The sequence below is a fragment of the Oenanthe melanoleuca genome, chromosome 15 (assembly GCF_029582105.1).
Source record: "Oenanthe melanoleuca isolate GR-GAL-2019-014 chromosome 15, OMel1.0, whole genome shotgun sequence".
NCBI lineage: Eukaryota > Metazoa > Chordata > Aves > Passeriformes > Muscicapidae > Oenanthe > Oenanthe melanoleuca.
The window spans coordinates 4,513,037-4,537,722 of NC_079349.1; the positions used below are offsets into that span (position 1 = coordinate 4,513,037).

General features: G+C 55.5%; 1 protein-coding gene across 2 annotated transcripts in view; it reads left to right on the top strand.

Moving 5' to 3' along the window:
* Window positions 1–24,686, top strand: part of SEZ6L (seizure related 6 homolog like) — a 39,467-nt gene that overhangs the window by 11,695 nt on the left and 3,086 nt on the right. For both annotated transcript variants that reach the window (XM_056504510.1, XM_056504511.1), the window contains exons 2-12: window positions 11,116–11,829; window positions 12,412–12,545; window positions 16,405–16,597; window positions 17,060–17,245; window positions 18,345–18,510; window positions 19,176–19,342; window positions 19,829–20,023; window positions 20,106–20,244; window positions 21,814–22,010; window positions 23,195–23,389; window positions 24,296–24,487. In XM_056504510.1, coding sequence (XP_056360485.1) covers window positions 11,116–11,829; window positions 12,412–12,545; window positions 16,405–16,597; window positions 17,060–17,245; window positions 18,345–18,510; window positions 19,176–19,342; window positions 19,829–20,023; window positions 20,106–20,244; window positions 21,814–22,010; window positions 23,195–23,389; window positions 24,296–24,487 — 2,478 coding nt within the window. The remainder of the gene's footprint in view (window positions 1–11,115; window positions 11,830–12,411; window positions 12,546–16,404; window positions 16,598–17,059; window positions 17,246–18,344; window positions 18,511–19,175; window positions 19,343–19,828; window positions 20,024–20,105; window positions 20,245–21,813; window positions 22,011–23,194; window positions 23,390–24,295; window positions 24,488–24,686) is intronic.

Genomic DNA, 24,686 nt, shown 5'->3' on the forward strand with positions numbered 1-24,686 from the left:
ATGGGGAGGGATGAAGAGGGATGAAGAGGGATGAGGAGGGATGCAGGGGGGATGAGGAGGGATGCAGGGGGATGGGGAGGGATGCAGGAGTATGAGGAGGGATGCAGGAGGATGAGCAGGGATGCAGGGGGATGAGGAGGGATGCAGGAGGATGAGGAGGGATGCAGGAGGATGGGGAGGGATGCAGGAGGATGAGGAGGGATGAAGGAGGTCAGAAGGGATGCAGGAGGATGAGCAGGGATACAGGAGGATGGGGGGGATGCAGGAGGATGAGCAGGGATGCAGGAGGATGAGGAGGGATGCAGGGGTCAGGAGGGATGCAGGAGGATGAGCAGGGATGCAGGAGGTGAGGAGGGATGCAGGGGGATGGGGAGGGATGCAGGAGGATGAGCAGGGATGCAGGAGGATGAGGAGGGATGCAGGAGGTCAGGAGGGATGCAGGAGGATGAGCAGGGATGCAGGAGGTCAGGAGGGATGCAGGAGGATGAGGAGGTGGCTGGAGCAGGAGACCCAGCAGGGCTGGGCACTGCACCCAGCCCCAGGAGCGAAGCTGCTGCTCACTGTGGAGGAGGACCCTGCTTCTCCCCTGGCATTCTGATGGCTAATGAAAATATATTTGCTATCTGTATTAATTAAAACAAAGTGCAGCAGCTCGTCATGAGGCTCTGTGGGAGAAGCTGTACATGGGTTATCATCATCCAGCACAGCATCGTGCAGCGATGGAATTAGTTCTGCCAGGCCATCTTTAAAACACAAATCACTGATGGCTGATACAGCTGACAATTAATTATATAAAAACCAGCATCACTGGAATGAGGTGAGGGCTGAGCAGCACCAGGGATGGGCCAGGGTGGGCTGGGTGGGTGCAGAGTCTGGGACACAGAGGGGGGTGAAGCCTGTGCCAGCCCCAAACTGCTGCTCTGCCCCCCAGAACGACTCTGGCTTTAGTGAGAAAAACTTTTAAAAGTTAAAATTTGAATTTCAGGCCTACCTTGTTTGTTTCTGAAGGAGTGAGGCAGTGCAGGACTGGACATGGGGATGTGCTGGGGGCTGTAGTTCCCATATGGAGTTGCCAGTGGAGCTGCTCAGCTGCCACCCCCCAAAGTGGCCTGACACAAACAGGATCCAGCAATGAAATGCAGGATATTGCTTTTTTTTAGAAGGAAAAAAACAAGGAATGGAGGGGGTGACAGCCTGCACCAAGGTCAGGGCTTGGAGAAACCTGATCTGTGCAAGGTGTCCCTGCCCATGGCACGGGGAGGAACTGGAGGAACAGCCACAGCTGTGGCTTTGTCTGAAAGCTTCTTCTAGTTCTGGGTACAATGCATTAAATACTTTTCATTACAGAGCATCTTGAAACATGACAACCAATCCATACCTTTACTATTACCTATAGCCCATCCTAACTACTAACATTACCACATTCCTGTTACTATTTTCTAATCACAAAGGTTTAAGCTAAAAGTTGTTTTTCAGTTTTCTTGCAGTGGAAAACTCTGAGGAATTTTCTCTACTTGCAACATGGCATTTTTGTTTTTCTGTGAAAATCTTTTTGCTTGGTAAAAGCATCTTTTGTTTGAGGTGGATTTATCCTTTGCCCCTTCCAACTCACCTGCTCTTTGCCTTCTTAGTTACCCAGTAAAACTGGCTCAGCAATTCTTTTCTTCTACATCAAAACTTGCTATTATTTCTCTTCCTTCTTCAGATTCTACATTCAAAGATCTTTCTGTTGTACATACATATCTGTGAGACCTTCCTGTCAACTCTTCATCCTTCCCCACATCTGGCACCACTCCAGGCTGTGGAATTTGGGAGCCCAGCGTGCCCCATCTCTGGGACACAGCTCTGGGCTGTGCCAGGGCCCGTGGGGTTGGCTGTTGATCTTGGTGGAACCCCCAGATATTACTGTATAAGGGTTACAGAGCAGTGAAAGAACACAGTAACATGGTGCAAGAAAGAACAAGAAAGAGCAGTTTGTTGAAGGAAGCCATTGCTTTAAATAAGTTTGTGAAAAACAAAATACAGACAGTTCATTTGTCAGAGAAGAGACCTCTTGTCCCAGGTTTCTCATGGATCCAGCAGGTGTTTATCTTTTGTTATAATTCCTTCTCTTATGTTGATAGTAGAGAAAGAGCTCTAACTTGAGAAAAAACCTAGCTGAGCCTGAGCAAACTAGACTGGAAAAATCCTTTTAAGGTTCTCCCTGGGCCTGTAGTGGCCACAGCTGGCAGCAGGAATGGGGATGTGAAAAGGGATGCTGGGCTGTGCCCAATGGAGCCCAATGACTGTGATAAGCACTGTGATAACCACAGCCATCAGCAGCCCTCCCTGCCCAGCAGCAGGGCCCTTCCTGAGCTGTCAGGAGGCACCAGAGCTCCATCCTTCCAGAGCAGGCAGCAGGGGCTTTCCAAGGGCACCAGGCAGCACCAGGTTCCTGCAATTCCTGCACGTGGCCTCGGTGAGGGGAGAAAATGCAAAGAAAATCATTGCCTGGAAAAGAAGATTCCCCCTGCAAACTGGGGGACTGATCCCAATGCCTGTCCTGACACACTGACTGAGCTGAGACCCCACTTGGTCCCCAGGAGGGAAACAGGCCCTGCACAGGGGACTGAGGCACAGCCTGGGCCATGGGAATCCCCAGATTGTTCCCTTCCCTCTTCTGAGCTGTGTGATCCCAGTGGCTGCATCCTGTGCTGGGAACAGCCTGGGGGAGTCCATGGGGACAGCAGAAAACTCTGTGTGTGCCCTGTGCCAGGTGTCACCTGTGCCACCCCCATTGCTCTGGGGCACCTCTCCAGCTTGGACCTGATGAGCTTCAAATCCTGCCTTGAGATGCCCCAGAGCAGCTTTTGAGGCACTCAAAAAAAAAAAAAAAATATATATATATATATTGGGGTATCCCTGGACAGACCCACAGAGGAGAGCAGCCATGGGGGACAAGTGACACCCCACGAGATGCTGCCAGTCCCTGCTCCTCTCTCAGCAGTCTGGACTGGAGCCACGCTGTGATTCCTGTTACATCCTGTGAAAGAAATATAAAGAGCTGCCAAACAGATTGAGCAGAGGCAGCTCAGCTCTCCCCCAGTTGCTGCAGGGGCTGTGCTGGGAGCTCAGGCAGGAGCTGGATCCCTCTGCTCACCTGCACCTCGAATGTCACGTTGTCACCTCGTATTTACAGTGCTGGAGTGGAAATCAAATCAAACTGAGGGTGGGACAACAGAGGAGGTTGGGAATATTCACATATTCCATGGATGTGACACTGATGAGTGAGCCCATCAGTGATTTACAGCCAGACACAGGAACAGTCAGTGATTGTAATCAGACTAAACTTTGTCTCTCCAGATGTTTCAGGGCTGTGTATCCACTAAGTGTTCCCCAGTGTCCCCAGGAACAGGAGTTTGGCTGAACTCACTCCTGCATCCCTCCTGGGTCCTCTCCATCACCAGAGAGGCAGTGCCAGGGCACAGCCCCCCTGCCAAGCCCTTGGCACTGAGAGTGGCATGGCAGGGGACACAGCTGAGCAGAGCCAGCCAGGCAGGACCCCAGGAGTCCCCAGGAGCCCCCAGGAGCTCCCCTGGCATGGCAGCAGGAGCTGCTCTCAGGGCTGACCTGCTCCCAAAGGGTTAATCCCAGCACTCGCTTCTCCAGATCTGCTCTGCTGCATCTTAACAGTGATGGGAGATTAATTATTTTAGCTGCAGAGAGCTGACTAGAACGGGGTTTTGTAGCTAAATATACTCTCTCTTTAGGAACCCATTTAATTTTATGCCCTGATGTAGACGGCTGGGCTGGATGATTGGCGAAGAAAGAAGGAGCTTCTCTTCCCCCTCTTCAATTTTTAGCCTGAAAAGCTGCCAAAACACTCGATTTCTTCTCCCCAGGTAGGCCCTGAGGAGTGAACATTGCAGCTGGGGAACCCAGGAGAGGCACAGGAGGGATCTTCTGCTCCTTCATCCCTCTGGCAGTCCCATCCCTGGCAGTGTCCAGGGCCAGGTTGGACAGGGCTTGGAGCAATCTGGAATAGTGGAAGGTGTTGCTACCCATGGAAAGGGGTGGGACTGGATGATCTTTAAACTTCTTTCCTAATGAACTTCCAAAAAAATTTATTCCCCCTTGAGCCCAGCCTGTTAATTCCTTTCAGCTGTGTCTGTCTGCCTGGGACAAGGCACAAATGTGCCTTTCTTACACCTGGTATCATGAAACCTGTGATTAATTCAAATTATCACCTCTCTCTGTAATGGTTTTGCTCCCCTGCTCCCTGGTCCCTACAAGCCGGGAATTTCAGGAGACTCCCTGCCCTCATGAGCTGGGGATGCAGTGGGATCCCAGCGAGGGACAGGTTGTATCCCTGCAAATCTCCTGATTCCTCCATAACTGGATGAACCTCTTAAATTCCTCTTCCACCTTAGCTGCTGCTGCTCCTCCCACATTCCTTCGGGAAGGAGCTGGGCAATTCCCAGCCTGAGCTGGGCTCATCCCTGGGGATTTGGGCCGTGCTGGGGGTGATGCTGCAGTGAAGGACACACAGGCTGTGGAGCCAGGGCACCGTGGGCAGCTCCCCAAAGCCACAGGTGCCTGTGCAGAGCTGGCCAGAACGGACACCTGGGAGTCAAAATCTCATTGATTCCAGCTCCACGAAGCAGCAGTGGGGAGGAAAATCCATTTTCCTCCCAGCTCGGAGAAGTGTGTAATTTCCCAGCATCTGTCAGGGCTGTGTGGATCGTTAGAGCAGCTACAGCTCCTCCTGAGCACCGGGAGAGGGGGGAGAGGTTTGTGGGTTTAATTCCCCTATTCCTTGTGGTGTCCTTGATCCCAAGCCCAGCCAGCCAGGCACAGGCAGCGTGGATTCTCCAGTCAGGCACAAACAGGATTGATTTGCCACTAAAGCAGGTTTCCAGGAGAGTTTTGCTGTTGGAATGCTGCCCCCAGTTGCAGCAGTCCCCATGTGGAGCCCAAACCCCCAGCTGGACCAGGAACCCCCTCACCCATGGCCAGTTTGGGGAGATTTCCCCTGTCTCATCCCAGGGCTGGGACCAAGTGTGGGGGTGTGGGTGTCCCCTGCATCATGTCCCAGCCCCGTGTCCCCTGCCAGCAGAGCAGGTCACAGCTGGAGCCAGTGAAATTCCTCCCCTCCATCCCTGGAAGTGAGTGATACCCAAGGCCAGGCTGGATGGGGCTTGGAGCAACACAGTTTAGTGGAAGGCATCCCTGCCCATGGCACAGGCAGTGGATGAGGTGAGGTTTAAGATCCCTTCCAGCTCAAACCATTGCAGGATTCGGTGATTCCATGGCTCCTGCTGGGTGTGGGAGCTGGGTGGGCAGTGGGAGCAGAGCCTGGTCCTTCCCGGCCACGGCTCCTCGGGCTGGGCACCACTGCCAGCATCCTCACCCAGTAATGAGGGGTTTCCATGGCAACCTTATTTGAGCATCTCGAGTGACACAGATGTAAATTTTAAAATGAAATATTCAGACCACAGTCCTGTGAGCATAAATAAACCCCTGCACATGGGCAATTTAACAGCATTTTAAAGCGGATCCCAAACTCCCCAGGGCCAGAGGAGTCTCTGTGGCAGTGGGAAATTCATGGGAATGGAAAGAAAAGCATCCTGACCCCTTCCTGCCCCAGGAATCCCAGCCTGAGTCCAGAGCAGCATCAAACCAACAAGGTGTTGGTCACACCTGCCCTGCAGAGGATGTGGCACAAAGGGACAGCCCAGGAGGGACAGCCAGGTGTTCCCTGGCATGGGAGCAAAACAGATCCAAACTTTTTTTGGCCTCTGCTGCACCGTCTTCCTGAGCAAAAGCCGGGCGTCTTTGTTCTTCTGGATTATCTCCCGTTAATTGCTCCGTGGAACAGCCCAGCTTTTCCCATTGGAGCCTGGAGGTTCCCAGCATGGGGCAGCACCCAGGGACAGCGTTGCTCCTTCATCCTCGGCCAGAGAGGACAACACCTTTCTGTTTCCTCCAGCAGCAGTGGGAATATTCGGCCGCAATCCATCCGCAGCCCTCCCGTCCCCGTCTCACCTCTGCCGGGAAAGCTCCGAAACCCGCGGAGCCGCGGGCAGCCCCTGCCCGGCTGCGCTTCCCGCAGCTCCCACGGGGATGACTCAACCCAGGTCGGATTGCTACGCTTCTATTTGCTTAGAGCGGGGAGCTGACAGGATGCTCTTGAGGAAAACTTTTTTCTTTTTTTTTTGCTTCTTTTTTTTCCTGTTGGAAAAAACTTAATCTGCTGCGAGTGTAACTGGAGGAAAACCTGGGATTCGCATCTCCTGCTTGGAGGCAGGTGGCCTTGGAGGCTGCATCCGCCTGCGGGGACATTCGGGAATGAAAGATTGTTTCAGTTAAGGCTTTTCTGCTCTTCAAGACTCAAGGCCAAAAGCTTTTAAAATCTGAAACCAAACCCAGCCAAGTGTTTTGATGGACACAGCCTGCTTTATCTCAGATGCCTCTTCCCACCCAAACAGTGTTTTGTTCTCTGAGGATGAAATGTGTGTTGCACGTGCTGGAGGTTGGTGTGGGAAGAATGGGAGAGCAGGAGGTGACCAGGGTGCCCCTTCCCATCCTCCAGCCCCCCGGTGATGCAGGATTGCACCAGGACCTGGCCTTGACATCCCTGCTTTATCCAAGATCTGGATCATCCCCAGCAGGAATGTTTATGTTCTTCCACAGAGGTGCACAGCAGCTCCTGCCAACCCTCCTGCACCAACCGTGTAGGAATGGGGAGCTCCAAGGGCTCAGCCTGCATGCAGAGGGTGCTGGGCAGTGCTGGATAAATCCCAGCTCTCCACAAAACCTTGGATATGATGCCAGCAGCAGCTCTGGGCAGGATTAGCCCAGCCCAGAACCCGTGAATGTGCCTGAGCCTGTCACACAGGCAGAGCTGAACGCCACCATTAATAGTGCCTGGATCAGCTTTATTCATTTCTGCTACAATCAGATCCTAACCCCTCCTGGACAGTGATTCCTGAGCTGGAGCAATCCAGCTGCCCTCCCTGGAGTGAGTGATACCATCAGCATTAGTAATGGGAGCCCAGATACGGCTACTCCTGCTTTGGCTCTTTCAGGAGCACAGCAGCGAATCGAGGCCTTTGTGATTATTCCAGCACCCTTTTATCAGGCATTTGCAGCTCTCTAATTCCTCTAAGCCCCTCTGGCTGAGGTATCTTGGCAATCGGGTTCTCCTGGTGCCACGGCACCTCTGGAGCAGCGTGTTGGCCAAGGCTGCCCACAAACCCAGGCCTGGCTGGGGGTCCTGGGGACCCCCTCACGTGGGGATGAAGCTTTGGGGCTGGGGAGGATGATTTTGGTGCCTCTGTGCTGCTGCTGCTCAGGTGCTTGGTGCCCTGCAAACACCCAGTGCCGTGTCTGGGTGAGAGGAGATGCTGCAGGAGCCCCTGCCCTGCCTCTCCTGCTGTCCTGCTGCCTCTCCAGAGCCCGGTGCCACCACCCCAGCCCCGGGATGGGGCTGTGCCCGCTGGCAGCTCCCACACACAGCCCAGGCTCGGCACCAGCGCTTCCTCCTTGGCTAAGTATAAACCGCGGGGGCTGAGGCTGGTTGGAGCCATCCTCCCCAGCCCAGCATCCTGCGCCGTGTTTGCACACAGCCGGGATCCACAGAGCCCAGAACAGGCCTGGAGGCGAGCTGTCCTTCTGTGTTAAGGTCACTTTGTGCTCCAAACTGTGCCAGCCCTGCCTGAGCCCGCCCTGCTGTGCCCAGCAGAGCACAGAGCATCCAGTGCCACACTCGGGAGTAGCGAGGGCTGCAGGGCCACCACGGAGGTTTCCGTGGATCTGGAGAGGGTTTTCCAGTGCTGAACCGCCCGTGGAGAGCTCCTGGTTGAGATGCAAGATAAATCCCTTGTGCATCTCCGTAGCGTTTATTTCTTCCAGAGCTGCTACAGCAGATTAGATCAAGGACAAACGTGACCATTTCTCTTCCAGCAGCTCTGGATTGATCACCTGTGCTGAGCAGGATGGGTGTCAGCAGCTGGGAGAGTCCTGTGTGATCACTGTCTATCCATGATCACTATCCATCCGTGCCATAGGATGGATATGGATGTGGATGTGGATATGGGTATGGATGTGGATGTGGATATGGGTATGGATAAGGATATGGATGTGGGTATGGATGTGGATATGGATATGGATATGGATATGGATATGGATATGGATATGGATGTGGGTATGGATATGGATGTGGATATGGATGTGGATGTGGATATGGATATGGATATGGATATGGATATGGATGTGGATGTGGATATGGATATGGATATGGGTGTGGATATGGATGTGGATATGGATGTGGATATGGATGTGGATGTGGATATGGATATGGATATGGATGTGGATATGGATATGGATGTGGATGTGGATATGGATATGGATATGGATATGGATATGGATATGGATGTGGATGTGGATATGGATATGGATGTGGATATGGATGTGGATATGGATATGGATATGGATATGGATATAGATATGGATATGGATGTGGATATGGATATAGATATGGATATGGATGTGGGTATGGATATGGATATGGATGTGGATATGGATATGGATATGGATGTGGATGTGGATATGGATATGGATATGGATATGGATATGGATATGGATGTGGATATGGATATGGATATGGATATGGATATGGATGTGGATATGATCACTATCCTATCCATACCATCCTGTCCGTGATCACCCCATGAGCCTTGGAGGTGGCAGAGTGGCTTTTGGAATTTAGATCAGTGCGGAAAGGATCTTACCAAAACCCACCCTGCAAACATGGAAACCCACTGCAATAATTCTGCTTCCCAAATGGGCTCCAGGAATGGGAGGGGCTGTGGGGCAGCACCAAGGTCCACGGGGAAGGATCAGGGTCTGGCAGCCCAGGGAAGTGCTGCAGCACAGCTTGGGTTTGGGGTGGTGATCAATCGGGAGCTGAGATCGACAATCAATTCTCTTTCTGCGGAATAAACCCGTATTGATCCCGGGTGCCAGGGCCCTGTGCCTGCCCCTCCCCTGCTCCAGCCCGGCTGAGTCCCGCCCTCTCCACTTCCCTGGAATGCGCGTTTGCCCTTTACAAACTGCAGCGTGTTTAGTGTCTCATTAAGGAGTCGCTTTACAGAGTGTTTTATTTCATGCTTTGTTAAGGACAGAATCTAGTAAATGCATCCTGGCAAAAGATCTAATAAGGAATTAGTCAGCTTTCCAAAAGCATAAAATATGGTTTAAAGGCACAATCCATTAAATATTAGGGTTCATGTGACGAATGACCTGGGGATCCTGGGTTGGTGTTTTTGGGAATGTGTCAAGGGAATGTTTTTGGGAATGTGTTAAGGGCTCGGGATCCTTGACTGTCCTTCTGTGAGCTGGTTTCCCAGTATGTCCCAGTGTGTCCCAGTGTGTCCCAGTGTCCCACCGTGTCCTACAGACCAGTGAGTGCCCCCTCCTCCCAGGACTGTGCTTCCTCCCCTCTGTCCAAGAGCTAATCTTCTCCCATCATAGACAAAACTTTTTGCTCCAAAACTGTTCTCAGAGCTCTCAAAGTTCTCAGAGAAGGAGAGCTGCCACTGGCACAGCCTTGGGGACATTTCCCTTCATGGCAGGGTGCCCATGGAGGCCAACATCAGCCAGGCTGGGATGGAGAGGGAAGCAGAGACACCAAGAAACAAGCAGAGGGTGTGGAAGCTCCCCCAGAAGTGTGGGAATACTGAGGCACCCAACCATCCTGGGGGGAGTTTATTCAGAGCTGACACAAGCTGATGGTTGCAGATGATGTGTGTGAAATGTCTCCTAATGCGCTCAGGGAATCAGTGATGGATTTGCTGAACCACCTGCTAATTAAGGAATAAATGTTTTAAACTTGTGGCAAACAGCAGGAGCAGCCAGGGGCCAGGGGCCAGGACAGGTTTGCTGGTGGCTGCAGCAGGGTGAGGTGGCTTGAGGCAGGCACAGCTCTGTCCCCAGCTATTCCAGTGGCAAAGGACCAGCCCAGGCACCAGCAGTGTCCAAGGACTCTCTGGGACAGAGGAGCAGTGGAGGAACTGCCAGAGTTTTGGCAGCTCCATCCTTCAGCCTAATTCACCAGCTTTTGCCTTTCCCTGTTGAGTTCCTTATCGTTGGTTCTTGCCAGAAACTGCTTCTATTTTCCAGAAGATGGAGCAAAATCAATTTTCAGCGCTGCTCAGCCCCTCTGCACAGGCTGCTTGTGCCCTCCCTCGGGCCCCCTGGGCAGTGCCACCCAGCAGTGCCCCTGTGTTTCAGGATTCACACACAAAAACTCCATGTTTTCCCCCTTTTCATTCCAGTCCTACCTTAATTAGCAGAAACTGAAACAGAGAACATCAAGTTAAATTTACCCCAAGAGTTGTGTTTAAAGCACTTTTACAGCCGAGGTGAGCTGAGGTTTATCTGGAGTCTGCTTGGGAAGGAAACCCTGGCTGCTGCTGCAGCCCCATCCCATGGAGAGCTGGTGCTGTGGTGGCCACACGTCCTGGCTGCCAGCACGGGCACATCACAGCAGCTCCAGCTGCTTTAGGGACAAAGGGCAGCCCCAGGCCAGCAGTGGGGCTGGGGGATTGCAGACCCCCTATGCCCACAGAGGGACAGGGATCCAGCATTCCAGGGGCTCCAAACCCTCCCAGGGGACATGAGGGGGCTGGAATTATGGTCTTTAAGTACCGTGCATTAAGTGCTTTCCCTGGCAACTGCTGTTTCCATGGAAAGCATTGACTCTTGGGCTCTCTTTGCTACATCTCAGAGCTCACAGCAAATTCCAGCCCATGGATCACAGCCCGGTCACCTCACAGTGATGGATAAATCTGTATTTATTCCATTTATTCAATTACCCCAGCAGAGTGGTGCTGAGCAGCTTTGGTCACTGTCTTTTCCTGCCCATCCCTGTTCCCAAATGTTGGTTGGTTTGACGGTGGGGGCTCTGCCAAGGCGCGTGTGCTGTGCTGTGCTGTGGGGGCCGGTTGTTCCTTCTTTGGGAAGCAGTGGGTGTTCCTGCAGCCACAGCTTCCCAGGGGGCTGATTTCACGCCAGCAGCACAGCTCTAATTTCGTGCCCAGCTTTGCCCAAGTCCCACTTTTCCATTTTTTGCAGACAGTGGATCGGGGGCAGTGCTGGTGCCGGCCAGCCCGGACCCTCCAGCTGCAGATGAGAAGATGGGCACTGGAGCTGCAGAGCTTGGGCACAGCAAGGGCTTGACTGCTGGAGCTGAGGGTTTTGGGAATGCCATGGGTTCAGATCCTGGAGCTGGGGAGCTCAGGCAGGGCACTGCCCTCAACCTCCTGCCAGCCCCAGACAGTGCGACGCCAGCAGAGATGACCACACTGCCTACAGCCACTGCTGCCCCCAGAGCTGATGCCAAACAAACCTCCCCTGTTAAGAAAAAGCCACCGGCTCTAAAGCAAGTAAATACAGGAAGGAAGCACCCAAGGCTGAAGCCCACCCTGGCAGGGCCCCCTGGGACTGCCTCCCCAGCCAGCCCACGGAGCTCCAGGCTGCCCACGGCCGCCCCAGCGCTGCGGGTGCCGGCAGAGGACACGGAGCAGAGCCCCCCCGAGCTGCCCTGGGGGGACCAGGCCACCACCAGCCACCCCACGCTGCAGATCTCCCCTTCCACGCTGCCCCCAGCCCTGCCCAGGCCCTTCCCTGGCAGCATGGGGGATGCTGGAGAGGCTCCGACCGCGGCTCCCGCTGGCGCTGCCGTTATCCCAACGAAGAGCGCGGAGGGGGACGTGCCAGAGGAGAGCCAGGAAACCACCACCTCCACCATCATCACCACCACTGTCACCACCACAGAGCCCACCCCAGGTGAGCTGAGCTGAGCATGAGCACGGGGATGCAGCACTGCTGGGGAGCAGGCCTGTGTTAGGCAGCCCTCCCCCAAAATCAGGGCATCACCCGGGTTTGGGGGCTGCCTAAAATCTTCTGCTCTTCAGGCATTTTATGATTGGAGGAGTGAAACTTGTCTGATGAGGAAAGGCTGGGAGAGCTGGGAGAAGGCTCCAGGAAGAGTTTAGAGCTTCTTCCAGTGCCTAAAGGGCTTCCTGAGAGCTTGAGAAGGAATTTAAACAAGGGCTTGGAGTGTCAGGAGGAGGGGGAATGGCTTCCCACTGCCAGAGGGCAGGGTTAGATGGGATATTGAGAAGAAATTCTTCCCTGGGAGGGTGGTGAGGCCCTGCCCTTAGAAGCTGTGGATGCCACTCAATCACTGGAAGTGTCCAAGGCTGGGTTTGATGGGACTTGGAGCAACCTGGGATAGTGGAAGGTTGAGCTTTAATGCCCCTTCCAACCCAAACCACTCTGGGATTCTGTAACTCCGTGGGGATCACTGATGGGGCAGGGATGACGGTGCTGTGTTTTGGGGTGTGACCCTGCTGTGTGTCCCCTCAGTGCTGTGCAGCATGAGCTTCCACGACCCCGAGGGCTACATCGACTCCACGGATTACCCCCCGCTGCCCCTGCACGGGTACCTGCAGTGCACCTACAACGTCACCGTCTACACCGGCTACGGCGTCGAGCTCCAGGTGAGCTGTGCCTCCTGCCCTGGTGTGAAGGACAGGTGGCTGCCAATAAAGGCAGCAGCTTCTCTTTGAAATGGAGAATGTAAACCCCCTGCCTCCAAATTATTATAATTTTGAAATTAAGAGGCTCTCAGGCAAAGATATGGGAATTAGGAATAACAGTTATTTGCTAGGAAAATTAAAATAGAATAACAGTATTACAAAGAACAATCCCAAAGCACTGCCAGAGTCAGAATCCAAGCTGACACCCGTCAGTCAGTCAGGGTGTTGGCACAGTCCCATTCAATGGTGGCTGCATCCTCCTGCAGGGGCAGATGTGGTTCAGCTGGAGCAGTGCTCCTGGAGAAGGTGCAGTTTCCTCTGAAGCTCCAGGGATGATGTGGAAAGAGGTCTGGTTTTCTTCTGGAATTTAGTGCAAAGACGGTAACTTGCTGTCCAAAATCTCAGTTTTTATCTGGGTAGGAAAGGCTTGGCTGCTCCCCTGGCTGGAGCATCTCCCAGTGGGATGATGTGATTTTATCAGTCATGCCCTGGGACTCACTGGCCATTAACAGGAGATATCTCCTGGAGGGAGGATAGGCTGTGGGAAAGATAAAGATGATTGCCCAGCTGGTTTAAAGCTGGCCCATTAGCAGATAATATGTGCCAGGAGATCAAGGTCACTGCCCCACCCAGCTGCAGCAGGTGGTGACAGAATGCACATTTCTGGCCACATCCTGTACTGCAACCCAATACAGATTCCCTCAGCCAGACCCACTGCTCGCTGCAGCAAGTGATGCCAAGCTTGATAAAACACCCCTTTCCAGGGAAAAAATGGATTTTTTTTTTTTTTTTTTTTTCTGATGCCTTGTAATAAATGAACTCTGTGAGGGAGCTGGAACATCCTGAATGTCAGCGATGATCAAACTCTTTAAATGTCACGCAATTAATTTAACCGAGAGGAGCTGGCAGCAGGTTGTTAAAAAGGCACCTGATGGGAAGGGGCCACCAGCCTCCTGCTTTCTGCACTGGGTGGGGTTTGGGTGGCTCTGAGGGTGCAGGAAGCCCAGGAGGGCAGCCCAGATTCCTTCTCTGGCTGGTGCAGGTGCCCAGCAAATGCCCACCCATCAGAGCAGCTCACCCAAGCTGATGTGCACCATTGCACCATCACCTCCCCCCAAAATAAGCATCCTGGTGAGGCTGCAAACAGGGCAGGGGCCTCTGCACATTCCAAATGCTCTCCAGGTCAAACCAGCCCAGGCTCTCCATGCTCCCTGCAATCCTTTTATTTTGTGTTTTCTCCGTGTCACCATTTGCATGCAATTAAAATCCCTTCACTTTGAGTCTGTGTAATTCAGAGTGTGCATTAAAAGGAGCAGGGCTGTCCCCTGGTGCCCAGGGTGCCAGCCCTGGTGGGGAGGTTGCCCTGGGAGCAGCAGTGGTGCAAGTTGAGCACTGGAGAATCTGAGCAACTCAGCCACTTTTCCATGGCAGTGGAGAAGTAACTGGACACAGCAGAGCTGTCTCCTCGGATCCACGGGGTGCTAAAGACAGGCTGCTCTGCTGTAAATTCGCCTCTGTCCATAATCCATCAGGTGACACCACTCCTGACCTCACTCTGTTGCGAGCTGAGGTTTTAATGGAGCATAAAATTGGCCTCTCCACCCCACCCCCTCCAAGCTTTGCATTTTGCTTTGCTGGTGCTTTGGAGCGTTTCAGACAAATTAAATCACAACAGCAGGTCGGTGCTGGTGGAGCATGGCCTCATCTGCAGCTGGCAGTGCCCTGTGCTGCAGCACCACGGGCTTGGGGCTCAGAGGTGGATTCCAAAGGGATGGGGCTGGATAACCTGGGGTGTGGGGTTTGGATTTGATTCCCAGCTCCTGCAGTGGGGAGGTGCTGACTCTTACCCTGGGAATCTCATTAAAGGCATCTGCAGGAGCAAAGAGAAGCCCCTGGGACAGGAGCCCTGCGTGGGCAGTTACCTCTCCCTGCAGGGACAGCCTGGTGGTGGCAGGAATGCCCAAAACTGCTCCTGCAGGCACTCAGAGCCATGCAGGAGAACATAGGGACTCTCCACTCCCTTTAGAGCCAGACCCTCACTCACTGCAGGGAAATCTGCCTTTGGGGAGGAGTGGACACAAAGCCTGGATGTCAGGCATGGTCCTGGGAAAGGCTGGGAGTGTGTGAGAGCTCGGGGTCCCTGCTCAGGTTGCTGCCCCTCTCTGCACCCCTCAGGGCATTCCCTGGAACGTCCTGCCTGTGCCACGACAGTCCTGGCAGCTGGGAGCAGCCATGTCTCAGAATGCTTCGTGAAATTATATTTATTTTTAAAATTCTTCAATCTCCTTGGCACGAAACTGAATTTCCCTAAAGAGGTTTTCCAGTGGGTGAGCGAGGCTGGCAGGCTGACTCGAGGATCCCTGCTGCCTTCCCTCCCCAGGCTCTGGAGGAGCTGCTGTGGGTGCAGGCTGTGACTGGAGTCAGAGCCGTGCTCCCAGCCCCTGGCAGGAGCTGGCACATATGGTCCCTCTGGCAGGGCTGACGGTGCCTGGCGCGGGGCCACGGCAGCGTCTGGCTGCTCCAGGCTCCTCTGGGAATGCCAGCCTGGTGCTGGCACAGGGAATGGCATTGCAGTGACACCCTGTCCCCCGGCTTTACCGAGGGATGGTGGAACCGAGTGTGTGTGTGTGTCCTGTGGCACCCAGCACTCATCCCCAGCTTCCTCCCTTCCGCAGAGCTCTGCCTGCTCCAGCTGCTCCCCCAAATCCCCTTCCCGATTTCCCGGAGTGGTTTGGCTCCGTGTCGTGTGCGTGGTGCTACCAGAACTGGAGGGAGCCAGCTGGGGAGCAGGCTTGGCTTCAAGCGATTGCAGAACGAAATCTGTTAGAAACACCTTGGAAAAATCTTTGCAGGGATCCAGACCCAGCTGGGGAAGCAAAGCTCTGTCCCAGTGGGAGCTGGGGGGAATTGTTAGCATTGTATGGAGCCCACTTGGATCCCTGGACTCCAAATAATTCACCCAAATAACACTTAATTCATCCCATTTATTGATAATCTGATCTGAGCCACCCCACCAGCTGCAGTGTGTGCTGGCTGTGCTAGGGAGGCACATTTTTGGGATAATATCAGGAAAAGAAGAAAGGCAGGCTGGGGGTCAGAGTTTCAGAGTTGCATGTGGCCCATGCTCCAGACAATGCTTTTCCCTGCCAGGACCCAGCTGGAAAAATAGAGCAAAATCAACTCCTCTTGGACTGAAATATGGGCTGGGGTGAACCCAGGCATGCTCTGAACCAGCCTGGGAATGTTAATCCAGCGTTGCAGTGATGAACAGTCTTTTCCAGGGATTTTCCTTCAGGAGCAGGCTCAGGATGCTGAGGGTGGCTCCATGCAGTGCCCTTGGAGCAGGGCACACCAGCCCTGTGTGCCAGGGGGAGGTGGGCACGGCGGTGACAACAGCCACAACTCCCTCCAGTCACAACATCATCAGGAGCGCTCCCAATCACGGCTGGGCTGGTGCTAAATATAGAGCCCCGGGCCTCGCACACTCAGGGAAACAAACGGTCTGATGAGCATCTTTCTGCTGAAATATGAGCCCATTTATTAAGCTAAATGGACGTGAAATGTAAATGTGAGGTTACTGCTCAGCTATTTCCAAATAATAATTAAAGCCTTTTGGAACTACTCATTAGATGCACTTGCAGTGTGGCTCCCCAAGCGCTCCCCGGTGGGGTGAGGGATCCTGGGGAGGTTTCCTGGTGCAGGGGGTGGGTGGTGAGCACCAAACCCTGAGGAGTGGCCTGGTTTTGCTGCAGCACTGTGCTGGTCTGTGTGACAGGGCTGGGATGTGACCCCACAGCTCACAGGTCTCTGCTCCCCGCAGGTGAAGAGCGTGAACCTGTCGGACGGGGAGGTGCTGTCCATCCGTGGTGTGGACGGCGATGCCCTGGTGGTTTTGGCCAACCAGACCCTGCTGGTGGAAGGGCAGGTGATCCGCAGCCCCACCAACACCATCTCCGTCTACTTCCGCACCTTCCAGGATGATGTGGTGGGGACCTTCCAGCTCCACTACCAGGGTGGGTGTGTCCCCAAAATGGGCAGGGGGTTTGGGGTCAGCTCACAGACCAGCCATGCTCCTGTTTCACCACCTGCCCATGGCCAGAGCATCATCTGGGCCGGGTCAAGCTGTTGTGCCCAGGGTGGAGGGTTCAGTGTGCCCTGATGTCCCCAGCCCCGGTGCTGGCTGTGCCTCTCACACCCGCCTTGCCCTGTTTCTGTCCCCGTGCAGCAGCTCCTCCTGCACACACTCACACTGCCAGTCTATTTTTTACCTAGAAGAGCTTTAAAAAATAAATGAGTTCCAGCAAATTATTTTTAAAATAGAAACTGGGTCTGGGCAAGAGCGGTAACAGGTGGGAAGCAGCGGCAGTGGGGGGTTGGTGGTGCTCTGCCGTTGATCTGTGTGACACGTGGGCACATCCAGCATGTCCCCACGGGGAGCAGCTGAGCCCTGAGCTCCCAATGTGTGCCTGTTCCAGTGTTCATGCTGAGCTGCAACTTCCCACGGAGACCTGACTTCGGGGACGTGACGGTGATGGATCTGCACTCGGGTGGCATTGCTCACTTCCACTGTCACCTGGGCTACGAGCTGCAGGGCCCCCGCATGCTGACCTGCATCAACGCGTCCCGGCCACACTGGAGCAGCCCCGAGCCCATCTGCTCAGGTACCTGCACATCCCAGCCCCAGGGGTGGAAAACTGGGCTCCTGTGGGGAAAACATGAGTCCCTTTCTTTGCCCCATGAGATGAATGTGGTCCTGAGAGGGTGTCCTGGTTTGGAGGACAGGTGGCTGCCACTAAAGGCAGGAGCTTCTCATTGAAATGGAGAATGTAAACCCCCTGCCTCCAAATTATTATAATTTTGAAATTAAGGGGCTCTCAGGCAAAGATATGGGAATTAGGAATAATAGTTATTTGCTAGGAAAATTAAAATAGAAAACCAGTATTACAAAGAACAATCCCCAAACACTGCCAGAGTCAGAATCCAGGCTGACACCCGTCAGTCAGTCAGGGTGTTGGCAGCAGTCCCATTCAATGGTGGCTGCATCCTCCTGCAGTGGCAGATGTGGTTCAGCTGGAGCAGTGCTCCTGGAGAAGGTACAGTTTCCTCTGAAGCTCCAGGGATGATGTGGAAAGGTCTGGCTTTCCTCTGGAATTTAGTGCAAAGACAGTAACTTGCTGTCCAAAATCTCAGTTTTTATCTGGGTAGGAAAGGCTTGGCTCCTCTCCTTGGCTGGAGCATCTCCCAGTGGGATGATGGAATTTTGTCAGTCATGCCCTGGGACTCACTGGCCATTAACAGGAGATATCTCCTGGAGGGAGGATGGGCTGTGGGAAAGATAAAGATGATTGCTCAGCTGGTTTAAAGATGGCCCATTAGCAGATAATATGTGCCAGGGGATAAGGGTCACTGCCCCACCCGGCTTCAACAGCTGGGGATAGAATGCACATTTCTGGTCACATCCTGTATTGCAACCCAAGACAGAGGGGGTGAGTGCAGTGCCCAGCCCCACACAGACCATGGTGCCACAGGTGGTCAGGCAGTGACAGCAGAATCTGTCCCCTCATTAGGCAGCAAAGGAAAAGAAAATGAAGATTTTATGTGTGTGTGTGTGAGTAGAAATATGCGCTTGTGAGTATAAATATGCACAGACAGAGCAAAGCAGAGCCAGGCAAGAGGATCCACAGGGGTTCACCCCCAGGCTGGGAGGGCACAAATGCCCCTGTCCCCATGCCCATCCCCGGGCCCTGCTCTGTGTTGCAGCTCCCTGTGGAGGGACAGTCCACAATGCCACCATCGGCCGCGTGCTGTCCCCCAGCTACAGCGGGAACCAGTCTGGCAGCATGTACTGCGTGTGGGCCATCGGGGCCCCCCCGGGCCAGAAGCTGCACCTGCACTTCGAGAAGCTCCTGCTCACTGAGAAGGACAGGTGAGGCTCCAGGAGCTCTTTCCCCACAGCCTTGGGACTGCAGAGAGCTTCCAGGGGGTTCCAGGGGGCATCTTCTGCATGGAGTGAGAAGCAGGGCCTTTTGCTGGGCACTAAAGACAGAAAAATGGAATTGTTTGGGTTGGGAAAGCCCTCTGAGATTACTGAGTTCAACTGTCCCCCAGCACTGCTAAGGCCAACACTAAACCACATTTGCATGGCTGTTAAACCCCTCCAGGGGTGGGAACTCCACCACTGCCCTTGGCAACCTGCTTCAATGCTTGTAAACCCTTTTGGGAAATAATTTTTCCTTGATATCCAGTCAAAACCTTCCCTGACACAAGCCATTTCCTCTCATCCTGTCCCTATTCCCTGGGAGCAGAGCATGACCCCCAACAGCTGTCTCCTCCTGTCAGGAGTTGTGCAGAGCCAGAAGGTCTCCCTGACCCTCCTTTTCTCCAGGCTCAGCCACTCCTGGTGCTCCCTTCCCCAGCTCTATTCCCATCCCTGGACACGCTCCATCCCCTCCATGCCTTCCTTGGAGAGAAGCGCCCAGAACACCCCAAAATCGGGAAGGTCCCATCTTGTCCCGGCTGCTGCAGCTCCCTGCCCCGTGTCCGGGCGGGGCTCAGGGCTGCTGTCCGTGTGACAGTCCCGCTGTCCCGCAGGATGGTGGTGTACAGCGGGGACACCAACCGCTCGGCCGTGCTCTACGACTCGCTGCGCGCCGACAGCGTCCCCTTCGAGGGCGTCATCAGCGACGGCTCCTCCATCAGGATCGACTTCCTCGCCCAGGAGCCCGCGGCCGCCACGGCCTTCAACATCCGCTTCGAAGGTGCTGTGTCCCCGTGCTGGGGACAGAAACTGCTCAGCTGTGTCCCCCTGCTGGGGACAGAAACTGCTCAGCCACGACACCCAGCCCCAGACATGCAGCAAGGGTCCTGGCTGTCCCCGGAGCTGGTGCCCCTCTGCAGCTCCCGTTGTCATTTAAGTGGATCCCACTGCTGCATCATTCCCTGTGGCCCTGAGCAGGCTCAGTCACACACAGCAATCCCAGGGTGGATGGTTTGGCATTCCCAGGTTGGGAAATACAGAGACCAGCAGTGCCCTGAGCGCATCCCTAGTGCTGATCCACCATGGGAGTGGGGTTTGGTTAGGCTGGCATGGGTCAGAACAGATAAATTATTAATCCTAATTGCCTGTGAAATGCTCTGTGGAAGAGGTGGGGATGCAGGGGTCAGGTTCTCACGGGGGCCTGTGGGGAAGCTCAGCGAGAAGGGAGAAGCTCCGTGTCCCTGCAGCTAACAGGGATCTCTTCCAGCCTTTGAGCGGGGCCACTGCTACGAGCCCTACATCCAGAACGGGAACTTCACCACCTCTGACCCCACCTACAACCTGGGCACCACGGTGGAGTTCACCTGTGACCCCGGGCACTCCCTGGAGCAGGGCCCCGCCGTCATCGAGTGCATCAACATGCGGGATCCCTACTGGAACGACACGGAGCCGCTGTGCCGAGGTCAGTGCTGCCCCTGGGCTCTGCTGCCCGTGGGCTGAGCAGCCCTGGGCCCCTGAGCCCTGCCTGCCCCTTGTCCCCACAGCCACGTGTGGAGGGGAGCTGACTGCCGTGGCTGGGGTGATCCTGTCCCCCAACTGGCCAGAGCCCTACACCGAGGGGGAGGATTGCATCTGGAGGATCCATGTGGGAGAGGAGAAGAGGCTCTTCCTGGACATCCAGCTGTGAGTAGCCCAGGAGCTCGGTGTCTGTCTCTGTCCCAGCAGTGCTCACCTCATTTTGCTGCTCCCCTCAGCTCCACCATGGAATCACAGAATCCCAGAACAGTTTGGGTGGGAGGGACCTTAAAGCTCATCTCCCATGAGCAGAGACACCTTCCACTATCCCAGGCTCCTTCCAACCTGGCCTTGGACATTTCCAATTATGGGGTAGGCACAGCTTAGCTGTACTAGGGCCTCACCTCCTTCATAGGGAAGAGTCTTGCCATGTCCTGTTCTCCCCCTCAGAGCTTCCATAATCCCCTTTGATGCACTTGGCACCCTGGGCAGGACTGAGTGGTGCTCTCTGAGTTCAAAGCACCATTACACAATCCATAGCAGCAGTTAATTGCTGCTCCAATGGCTTTGGAATTCTCCACGGGGAGCTGTGCTACAGCCGCACGTGGCTGGGGTGACACCCAGCACGTCAGGAGCTGGGTCATGCGGGGTTAGGAGAGCCTGGAGGCATCCATGAGATGGAAACAGCTCAATCCTTGGGCTGAATGTGAAATACAGGCACTAAGGGAGAGGAGCTGCCCAGCAAGCCCAGGCTGAACATGCTGGGGTCAGAGGGGAATGAGATCCAATGCCAGGCTGAGAGTTCTTGGCATGGTAATGCTGCTGCTGCAGCGGGAGACTCCTTTGATGCTATTTTGGGTTTTCAAGAGGAGGACGTGTTTCAAGTAGAGGCTTAGAGTCATAAAGATTTTAAAGCTCCCCATAAAATCCCAAGTCGGAGCTCCCAGCACACCTCTCCCCGCTCTGTGGGTGCTTGGACTGAGCAGAACTGGAGGCCAAATGATTTGAAGTCATCAGGCATAAATGTCACTGAGAAAATCGTGTTTGACAGAAAGCAGAGATTTACTACAAATGTCAGCTTGCCATGGGGATTAGCTGGGCTCCCTCCAAGAACATTCCTAATAAAACATTTGGGGATCAGCTCAGGCATCTCCTGGGTGGCTGGGAGCACCCTGGTGCTCTCCTCTTCCAGGGAAGGGCAGGAGGGCTGTCCCTGCCCCAGTCCCTCCTGTGCCATCAGCAGCAGGGCACTGCTGCCGGCTGTGCTCCCAGCAGGACAGCGAGTGGGGAAGAGGTGTCACTGCCCATTCTTGGGGTTCCTATGATCGTTCACCCACTCTGCCAGCCCCGGGCAGCCAGAGAACCCTCCCGACACAGGAGCTGTGTGTGCCCTGGCGTGCGCATCCATCCCCTGCCCTTGGCTTTGGAGCGGGGGGAGAGCAGCGAGGCTCCTCATCCCGGGCTGCACGGAGGCTGCAGCCATCCCTGCCCGCTGTCCCCGGCTGTCCCCGGCTGTCCCCGCCATCCGCGGGCCGCCACTGCGCTCTGCTGGCCGCGGGGACAAGCGCGGCTCCGCCGGGACCGGCGCTTCCAAGAGCGCTCGGCCTCGAACCCCCCGGGGGAGGTGACCCGGAGGGAGGTGACCCAGAAGAAGGTCACCTGGCTGTCCCTTGAGCCCCGCACTGCTGTGCCCTGCCTGGGCTCTCACGCTGCTCTCTAACCAAACTCTCCTCCCAGCCTGAACATCACCAACAGCGATATCCTCACCATCTACGACGGGGACGAGCTCTCCGCCCGCATCCTGGGGCAGTATGTCGGCAGCAGCGGCCCCCAGAAGCTCTACTCCTCCAGCCCCGACCTCACCATCCAGTTCCACTCGGATCCTGCTGGGCTCATCTTTGGGAAGGGGCAAGGATTCATCATGAACTACATAGGTATGGGGAGCAGGGTGTTGGTGTGACACAGCCAGCTCACAGGTGCAGGGTGAGGAAGCAGGGAGAGTCACTGTGGCACCTTCACATCCCACCCTGAACCTCCTGCAGACCCCCAGCCCAGCTGCAGGTCTCTGGGTCATCATTTCTGGGGTGTCCCTGTATGTCTGCCCTCTTTCAGTCTGGCAACAAGGTGTGTTTGGTCCCTGTTAGCCCTGGTCTGGCCCAGAGGGAAAGAAATTGCTGGAAACAGGGCTGCAGGATCCCTGCACACACACAGTCAGGCATGAGCTGAGGGCAGGGGTGGTCACTGAAGCCAGCCCCAGGGTGGGCTCCTGAGATGGATGTTCCCATCTCTGCTCCACAGCAGATCAGACTGCACCTGCAGACACCTGTTCCATTGTCCTTCTGGGCAGCTGTGCCTGCCAGGGCTGTGGGTGCCCACCTGAGGGACAAGGACTAGGACTTCCATCCCCTCTGCTGCCTGTGGTCTCTGGCTGCCTCTCCCCCACCCTGCTTCCCGTGCCAGACTCCTTCCAGGCACGTTTTCCTTGCTCTGCTGACAGCCCTGGCTACGGCAAACAGAGCGAGCTGCAATGCAGAGCATCTACGAGGCTGCAGGGCTCCTCCTGCACCACACGGGGCTGGGGAGGGCAGGGCACAGCCCCTCACCTGAGCAAACCAGCCTGGGGGAAGCAGGGAACAAATCCTCCTGTGAGCAAACCAGCCTGGGGGAAGCAGGGAACAAATCCTCCTGTGAGCAAACCAGTCTGGGGGAAGCAGGGAACAAATCCTCCTGTGAGCAAACCAGCCTGGGGGAAGCAGGGAACAAATCCTCCTGTGAGCAAACCAGCTGTGCTGTGGCTGTGGTGCTGGCACCTCTCCTGCACCCACAGCTGGAGCTGAGCCTGGTGTTCCCAGATTATCCTGATCCCATTTTCATCAGCCCAGCCCTCTGCCTGCCTGTAGGGTCAGATCTGGGGAGGCTTCAGAGAGCTTCTGTCTCCCTTTCCCTGTGCCTAGGGGATGCTGCCTGCAGACCAGCTGTGCCATTTGTGGAGCATGCAGAGCTGTGGGGAGGGACAGGCCCTTGGGAAGAGCCATGTGTCCAGCTGGGGTGGCTCTGGGGAGGGCTGTGCTGTGGGTCCTGCTCGGTGGGTGACAGCCAGAATCCCTCTTGGCTGCAGAGGTGTCCCGCAACGACTCCTGCTCTGACCTGCCCGAGATCCAGAACGGCTGGAAGACCACATCACACACAGAGCTGGTGAGAGGGGCCAAGATCACCTACCAGTGTGACCCAGGCTATGACATCGTGGGCAGTGACACCCTCACCTGCCAGTGGGACCTCAGCTGGAGCAGCGACCCCCCCTTCTGTGAAAAGAGTAAGTGCCCTGCAGGAAGGTGCTGCTGTCCCCATCCCACACCCCATAACAGCTCCAGTCCTGATCCGAGGGGCTCTGAGGGGCTCCCAGCTCCAAAGGACTCTGAGGGGCTCCTAGCTCCGAGGGGTTCCCAGCTCCAAGGGGCTCCCAGCTCCAAGGGGCTCCCAGCTCTGAGGGGTTCTCAGAGGTTCCCAGCTCTTAGGGGCTCCCAGCTCTCAGGGGTTCCCAGCTCTCAGAGTTTCCCAGCTCTCAGGGGCTCCCAGCTCTCAGGGGTTCTCAGCTCTGAGGGGTTCCCAGCTCTCAGGGGCTCCCAGCTCTCAGGGGTTCCCAGCTCTCAGAGGTTCTCAGCTCTCAGGGGCTCCCAGCTCTCAGAGTTTCCCAGCTCTCAGGGGCTCCCAGCTCTCAGGGGTTCTCAGCTCTGAGGGGTTCCCAGCTCTCAGGGGCTCCCAGCTCTCAGGGGTTCCCAGCTCTCAGAGGTTCTCAGCTCTCAGGGGCTCCCAGCTCTCAGAGTTTCCCAGCTCTCAGGGGTTCCCAGCTCTCAGGGGTTCTCAGCTCTGAGGGGTTCCCAGCTCTCAGGGGCTCCCAGCTCTCAGGGGTTCCCAGCTCTCAGAGGTTCTCAGCTCTGAGGGGTTCCCAGCTCTCAGGGGCTCCCACTCCGAGGGGTTCCCAGCTCTGAGGGGCTCTCAGGGGCTCCCAGCTCTCAGGGGCTCCCAGCTCTCAGAGGTTCTCAGCTCTGAGGGGTTCCCAGCTCTCAGGGGTTCCCAGCTCTCAGAGTTTCCCAGCTCTGAGGGGTTCCCAGCTCTCAGGGGCTCCCAGCTCTCAGGGGTTCCCAGCTCTCAGAGGTTCTCAGCTCTGAGGGTTTCCCAGCTCCGAGGGGCTCCCCGCTCAGCCACCCTCTCTCCCCAGTTATGTACTGCACGGACCCGGGGGAGGTGGAGCACTCCACCCGCCTCATCTCAGACCCGGTGCTGCTGGTGGGCACCACCATCCAGTACACCTGCAACCCTGGCTTCGTGCTGGAGGGCAGCTCCCTGCTCACCTGCTACAGCCGCGAGACCGGGACCCCCATCTGGACCTCGCGGCTCCCGCACTGTGTCTGTAAGTCTGGGGGTCTCTCCTGCTCCCCTGCACTCCAGCTCTGCTCTGGGGGTCCTGGGTAGCACTTTCCTGCAGCCAGGACCTTGCCCAGCTGTGGGGGTGGTTCAGATCCTTGAGCAACCTGGAAGTAGAGTGGGATGAGAGCTTGGTTGATTCCCCAGGCTCCTTCTCTCCCTCAGCAGCCCAAGACCTGAGCTCA